This window comes from Micropterus dolomieu, linkage group LG12 (assembly GCF_021292245.1).
Source record: "Micropterus dolomieu isolate WLL.071019.BEF.003 ecotype Adirondacks linkage group LG12, ASM2129224v1, whole genome shotgun sequence".
NCBI classification, from domain to species: Eukaryota; Metazoa; Chordata; class Actinopteri; order Centrarchiformes; family Centrarchidae; genus Micropterus; species Micropterus dolomieu.
The window spans coordinates 38,224,669-38,232,641 of NC_060161.1; the positions used below are offsets into that span (position 1 = coordinate 38,224,669).

General features: G+C 43.0%; 1 protein-coding gene across 1 annotated transcript in view; it reads right to left on the reverse strand.

The window, feature by feature from the left end:
- Positions 1-682: 682 nt before the first annotated feature.
- Positions 683-7,973, reverse strand: part of LOC123980185 (zinc finger protein 260-like) — a 672,464-nt gene continuing 665,173 nt past the window's right edge. Inside the window, exon 2 of the mRNA XM_046064443.1 lies at positions 683-5,528. Coding sequence (XP_045920399.1) covers positions 3,423-5,528 — 2,106 coding nt within the window. The 3' untranslated portion in view covers positions 683-3,422. The remainder of the gene's footprint in view (positions 5,529-7,973) is intronic.

Genomic DNA, 7,973 nt, shown 5'->3' on the forward strand with positions numbered 1-7,973 from the left:
TGCTGCATGAATGATTAGTCATTCACGTAAATCATGTGTGGACCGCACCACATGCTGTATGTGCGCAGCTAACATTTCTGAGCCCCGTTTGTTTGGGTGAAGTCCGTCTGTCTTAAAAAGAGACATTCTTTGCCAGAAAATATAAAAATTATCCACATAACACACACGATGAGCCCTGCAGGCGGACTGGAGCCAGTCGTGGAGGCCAAGGAGTCTACTGAAGCGGCCAGCACCGCGACCAACTGTGGGAATGGGACCAGAGATAAAAACGGACTTTCCACACTGCTTTAAAAAGTTACAAAGACGGTTAAAATCTGATTTTGTCAGCTCAGACTGCTGAAGAGCTGTGTCATTTGTTCCAACATGGACTATCACTCTTGTGATGGAGGACGGGAGCGACGGCATCAGGTCCTGGAGTTTTTTTAAAATGACAGCCGAGGTGGCACCGGGGAAGCAGCGAGTGGTAGCGTTAAAGAAACGGATGTTTCTGGTTATGGAGACACCAATTATTAGTGTGGTTGGGGAGAAAAGAGGACGAGGAGAGGTTGATTTCCTGCAGTCAGAGCAGGTTAGAACAAAAATGATCTTCAGATCTATATAGTGACACAGCAAGTTTGACTGGCAGTATTTTTTTGTACATTTCCTTCTGAAAAAAAAAAAATAAAGACATTACAACAAACAGTTGTCTTTGTGATATTTATTAAAGTAAGAATAACAGAGTGATTCAGCTGAGGGGCAGAGCACATACACCAGAGGGCTGTTAGAGTGTCTGGACCAGAGAAGACATTTAATGCTAGAGAATAATTGTGGAGTCCAACAGAAAAGCCTTTCTCAGCCTTGAACCACAGTGGAAACTCCCAGAAGGGGAGTCGATATTGACTAACAGCTACGTACAGCGTGCTAGCCTCGAGAATCCAGCTGCATTCTAACACTACCTTAGCTCTCCTAATTAGCAAGGCTCCTTGCATGCTGGCTAACAACTTTTTTAAGCTGGGTCTCCGACATTGATAGCGTTGTGTTGGACAGACTTGTGCATTGGTGCTCCATGAGGGAGAGAGAGAGGTAAGGGTGAGTGAGAGAAAGAGAGAGAGAGGTTCCATGAGGGAGAGGGACGGGTGAGAGAAAGTGCTGAACTAACGCGCTACGGCTCTCTGCAATCAAATACGATTTTAAATAGGCTTAAAAAAAAATTTGATATTGTGGCGGGCCGCCACAAATAAATGAACGTGTGGGAAACACTGCAGGTAAAATATATTTGTTTCCATTACAGCTCCCCCTTTGGCCGTCCCATGGTCACAATGAGTTTATAAAGAAAAACTGTCAGTTCATCAATGAATGCTCTCATCTTACCGTTTAAGTAGACACTCATTAGTAAACAAAATAAATTAGCTTCAGCTGTTTTTGTATAACAGAGACATTCTTGAGTAGTGAGCAAGCTAGGGAATCAAAACATATTTAATTTAAGCAGTTTTGTCAAAATCAAAGTTGCCACAAGATTCAACAGATGCATAAATTTGAGCATCTTTGTCATTGTATTGATTTGAAAACCTGTAACTACCTAGCACTGATTAATTGGAACACACATTTGGTTTGGTGAGCTCATCAAGCCTTGAACTTCATAGGTGCATCCAATCATGAGAAAACATATTTATGGTGGCCAATTACAAGTTGTTGTTCTCTTTGACTCTCCTCTGAAGCGTGGCAACATGGGAGCCCCAAAACAACTCTCAAATGACCTGAAAACTAAGATTGTTCAACATTATGGTTTAGGGGAAGGCTACAAAAAGCCATCGCGGAGCTGTCAGTGTCCGTAGTGAGAAAATGGAAGACCACAGGCACAGTTCTTGTTAAGGCCTACAGAGTCGCTTGAGGTATGCAAACGCACATTTGAACAAGCCAGCTTCATTTTGGAAGAAGGTGCTGTAGACTTATGAATGACACGGATTAAGTTATTTGGTCATAACAAGAGGCGTTATGCATGGCGGCAACAGAATACAGTGCGAGCAAGACAAACACTTGCTACCCACAGTAAAAATTGGTGGAGGTTCCATCATCCTGTGGGACTGTGTGGCCAGTGGCGGTACTGGGAGTCTAAAGTTCAGGGTCGCATGGATTCCACTCAATTATTATTATTAAATGACTCAAATGACTGAATTAAATGTCATTTTAACCAGAACACAGGAAATTAAATGTTTAATGCTCAAACTGTTCATATAATTCAGTTTGATTTCTTTTAAAATAGTCTTAAAATCATGTCTCGTTCTAGTGAACCCGATCTTGTGTCTTCTCATGTGACCCAAGTGTCTCGTCACACTCCTAGGACCAATCGCAATGTTCACCCTCAGAGTTTGAGGCGCATTCCCGGGAAGTCCACGAGGGCTTAAGGCTGTCCCGCTGTCAAATCGTCAAGTGCGCGAGGGCTCTCGCTGACATTTTCAGCCTTTCTTAAACCCTTTTTGAGCCCTTTTCGTAAGTCCGCATTTCTGCAGACTCTGCGTGAGGGAACTGCCCAGTTTATAGCGGTATGACGCAAAACACAGGGGTTACCAGGGGAAGCCTGGAAGCAAAAAAATCACGTCAAATCCGCATAATAAGAAAAGAAATATGGTGAACAAACAAGCATCAACACCAACGCTGTAGCCTACATAGAACACATGAAGTCAGAGGAAAGCAATCGATTATTGACAAAGGTTGATTGACATTTACCTCTCCTCTACTCTGTAGGACAAGAACTGCAAAACCTAAAAATCAGGCAAACACACGAAATAAAAAGTGTGCAACATGTTTCAGCGTCATCAAGGTAACGTGATTATGTGGCAAAGGGCTGTCCCGTTCCTGTTTACAGAATTTTTGAGCCTTTGCAGCCTCTTGCACTGAATCACTTTCGTCACAGCTGTGCGGCTTCTCTCCTGTGTGAACTAGAACCTTGCATGGCCCCAAAAATCCGGCACTAACCTGGCCCCTGGTGTGAAAGCCCAGCCCGACCCGATAACATCTGCAATTATTCAGCACAACCCGAGCCCGACATCAACTTCAGCTGCCTCTGGCGCACTTATTTTGGATATACACACACATTGGCCTACACACACTCCAATTTCTCACTGCTCTGCATGTTCAACGTCACGTGTATAGTAACGCACAAGTAGCCTATGTTCCTATTGCTTAGGCTATTTGGAATATATTCAATGCAACCATGCTTAATAATACTAATTTGTAAATTATTAGGTGCAGGAGCGCCTGAAATTTGCCATCCGTCTATTTATTAAGTTACTACCAAATAATTAATTAGGCCTATTTAAATGCATGGCATACCTGCACATCGTTTTAAAGGGTGATCAGAAACCATTATTAGCTACCAAACCTAATAGTAAATAAGGATATCCATTAGACTTACCCTATCAGGCTAGATGAAGTCTCGGATTTTATTTGTGTAAGGGCGCTGTGACGGAGCGTACTTTAGAGGTGCTGAAGCGGCGCGTCAGAACCCGACGGGCTTGCAGACCTCTAGTGTGAACGCGTTGATGCACCTTTAGACAACCTGATGTAGTAAAAGTTTTCCCACACTTTTCACACCAGTATGGTTTCTGCCCAGTGTGAAAGCGTCTGTGGACATTTAGATTACCTACTGAAGCAAAAGCTTTCCCACACTGGTCACAGCTGTACGGCTTCTCTCCTGTGTGAATGCGTTGATGCAACTTTAGCCTCTCTAATGCAGTGAAAGCTTTCCCACATTGGTCACATCTGTACGGCTTCTCTCCTGTGTGAATGCGTTGATGCAACTTCAGATAACCTGATGTAGGATAAGTTTTCCCACACTTTCCACACCAGTATGGTTTCTGTCCAGTGTGAATGCGTCTGTGGATATTTAGATAACCTACTGAAGCAAACGCTTTCCCACACTGGTCACAGCCGTACGGCTTCTCTCCTGTGTGAGCGCGTTCATGATACTTTAGACCACCTGATGTAGTAAAAGTTTTCCCACACTTTTCACACCAGTATGGTTTCTGTCCAGTGTGAAACCGTCTGTGGACATTTAGATAACCTACTGAAGCAAAAGATTTCCCACACTGGTCACAGCTGTACGGCTTCTCTCGTGTGTGAAAGCGTTGATGCAACTTTAAGTAACTTGATGAAGCAAAAGCTTTCCCACACTGGTCACAGCTGTACGGCTTCTCTCCTGTGTGAACGCGTTGATGCGACTTCAAATAACTTGATGAAGAAAAAGCTTTCCCACACTGGTCACAGCTGTACGGCTTCTCTCCTGTGTGAACTCGTTGGTGCACCTTTAGCCGATCTGATGCAATGAAAGCTTTCCCACACTGGTCACAGCTGTATGGCTTCTCTCCTGTGTGAACTCGTTGGTGCACCTTTAGCCGATCTGATGTAATGAAAGCTTTCCCACACTGTTCACAGCTGTAAGGTTTTTCTCCAGTGTGAATGAATCTGTGCTTAGCCAGGGCACGTTTTGTAGTGAAGGCTTTCCCACACTGGTCACAGCTGCATGGTTTCTCTCCAGTGTGAACGAATCTGTGCTTAGCCAGGGCACGTTTTGTAGTGAAGGCTTTCCCACACTGGTCACAGCTGTAAGGTTTCTCTCCAGTGTGAGCACGTTGGTGGATTTTTAGGTCATGTGATCGAGTAAAAGCTTTCCCACACTGGTCACAGGCGTACGGCTTCTCTCCAGAGTGAACACGTTGGTGCACCTTTAGGTAACTTGAGTCAGAGAAAGCTTTCCCACACTGGTCACACCAGTATGGCTTCACTCCAGTGTGAACACGTTGGTGCACCTTTAACTGACATGATTTAGCGAAAGCTTTCCCACACTGGTCACAGCTATACGGTTTCTCTCCAGTGTGAAAGAATCTGTGCTTAGCCAGGGCACTTTTTGTAGTGAAGGTTTTCCCACACTGGTCACAGCTGTAAGGTTTCTCTCCAGTGTGAACTCGTTGGTGCTCCTTTAGCTGATCTGATGTAGTGAAAGCTTTCCCACACTGGTCACAGCTGTATGGTTTCTCTCCCGTGTGAAGAAGTTTGTGTTTTTTTAGGTTACCTGATAAAGTGAAAGCTTTCCCACACTGGTCACAGCTGTGCGGTTTGTCTCCCGTGTGAACACGTTGGTGCACCTTTAGCTGACCTGATGCAGTGAAGGATTTCCCACACTGGTCACAGCTGTACATGTCTCCAGTGTGAACTCTCTGATGAACCTTTAAATTTGCAGATGTTTTGAAAGATTTGTCACAGTGCTGACAGCTGTAAGGTTTCTCTCCAGTGTGAACACGTTTGTGCTCCTTTAGCCGATTTGATGTAGTGAAAGCTTTCCCACACTGGTCACAGCTGTAAGGTTTCTCTCCAGTGTGAACACGATTGTGCACCTTTAGCCGATCTGATGTAGTGAAAGCTTTCCCACACTGGTCACAGCTGTACATGTCTCCAGTGTGAACTCTCTGATGAACCTTTAAATTTGCAGATGTTTTGAAGGATTTGTCACAGTGCTGACATTGATGACGTTTGAGCCCATCTCTCCCTCTCTATATCAACAGAGACATACAGAGAAAAAGACAGTAAGGTGGAGCGAGCTATCTAGAACCATAAATTACATTTAGAGCATGTCTGTGGAACAAAACCCACAATGGTAAAGTTTGACTAATGCATTACCACTTGTGACAACCAACTGCAGGGGTGTCCACAGAGGGGCCTGGGGTTGCACGGACCTCTATAGGAATCAGACTGATCATCACAGATACCGACATTTCGTAATAATTGAGCCACATCCCATTAAGGAGTTGCATCATGGTTAAAAAAACGGGTCCTGTGCTGTTGAAACTTGACCCATACAACAAACTAAGGCTGTATTTTAAACTGCCTACAATACTAGTAGTATGTACTGATTCGACCTAAATGTAGTATGGAAACAAAAGCAAAATCTTCAGTGTGGCAAAAATACCCAGATGGTAGGTCACATTTTAACGTTTATGCTAAGTCTACCAAGCTAATGTTTAATGTTGTTATGGAAGACAGCAGCACCTGTTACATACATAACTCAAATCAAGATGAGGACACAGATGCCCTGATCCGATGGTGGACTGGCAACGAAGCCACTTTTAGTGGGCGGCAGAATGCGGCCCAGAAGGGATTTTAATAAGTTTACGTTATATTTTTTATAAGTTACTTAACCAAAATTGCTTGCTAGGTAGACATTTAAAGTCACGACCATGTTGCATATTGTGGAGCTCAGCTGGTGCGGCTGTGAATTTGCTATGTGGTTCGGACGCTGCACGAAGGTGTTACACGTCACTTCCTGTATCCTCTTTGTGGCGCTACATAGCACTTGACGCTTTGAATATAAATTAATATTGGCATGTAGATGTGTTCGGGGCAAGACAGTTATCAAGCACGTAAAGTTGTTTGCAGATGTGAGCACGTACACTGAAGTTATAACAACTTCTTTGAAGTCGATCGGACTAAATCCCTAAGAGGAGTTCGTTAAAGTATTTAGAGACAAAATTCACCAAGACCTTCCCTCAACTGGCACCGACTTATCTCTAAACTCAGGAACCTTAGAAACAGCTGTAGAACCAGATATATGTTTAGACTGTTTTGCTTCCCTCAGTCTTTACCAACTAACTTCAATAATTTCTTCATCTAAACCATCAACCTGCCTCTTAGACCCCATCCCGACTAGGTTGCTTAAAGATGTTTTACCCTTAGTCAGCACTTCTATGGTAGATATAATCAATCTATCTCTATCAACAGGCTATGTACCACAGTACTTTAAAGTAGCTGTAATTAAACCTCTTCTGAAAAAGCCCAAACTTGATCCGGATGTTTTAGCGAACTATAGACCTATATCTAACCTTCCATTTCTCTCTAAGGTTCTGGAGAAACCAGTTGCTAAACAGCTTTGTGACTTTCTACAGAGCAATAGTTTATTTGAGGATTTTCAGTCAGGATTTAGAGCTCATCATAGCACAGAGACAGCACTGGTGAAAATTACTAACGACCTCCTTATTGCATCAGACAAAGGACTTGTCTCTGTACTGGTTTTATTAGATCTTAGTGCTGCATTTGATACCATTGACAATCAGATCCAATTGCAGAGACTGGAACATTTCATTGGCATTAAAGGAACCGCTCTAAGCTGGTTTAAGTCCTATTTCTCAGATCGATTTCAGTTTGTACATGTTAACGATGAGTCCTCCATGCACGCCAAAGTTAGTCATGGAGTTTCTCAAGGATCTGTCCTTGGACCAATCCTCTTCACTTTATATATGCTTCCTTTAGGCAATATTATCAGGAAATATTCCATAAACTTTCATTGTTATGCAGATGATACTCAGTTATATCTATTGATCAAACCAGATGAAACTCATCAGTTAGCTAAACTTCAAATGTGCCTTCAGGATGTTAAAACCTGGATGACCTGTAATTTTCTAATGTTAAACTCAGATAAAACTGAAGTTATTGTTCTGGGGCCTAAGCACCTCTGTGACCCATTATCTAATGATATAGTTTCCCTTGATGGCATCGCCCTGGCCTCCAGCACCACTGTGAGGAATCTTGGAGTTATCTTTGATCAGGACATGTCGTTTAAGTCTCACATTAAGCAAATTTCAAGGACCGCCTTTTTTCACCTACGTAATATTGCGAAAATCAGGAATATTCTGTCTAAAAATGATGCAGAAAAACTAGTCCATGCATTTGTTACTTCTAGGCTGGATTACTGCAATTCCTTATTATCAGGCTGCTCAAAAAAGTCCGTTAAGACTCTTCAGCTGATACAGAATGCTGCAGCACGTGTTCTGACAGGAACCAGGAAAAGAGATCACATTTCTCCTTTTTTAGCTTCTTTGCATTGGCTTCCAGTAAAATCCAGAATAGAATTTAAAATCATTCTTCTTACCTACAAAGCTCTTAATGGTCAGGCACCATCTTATCTTAAAGAGCTCATAGTACCTTACTACCCCACCAGAGCA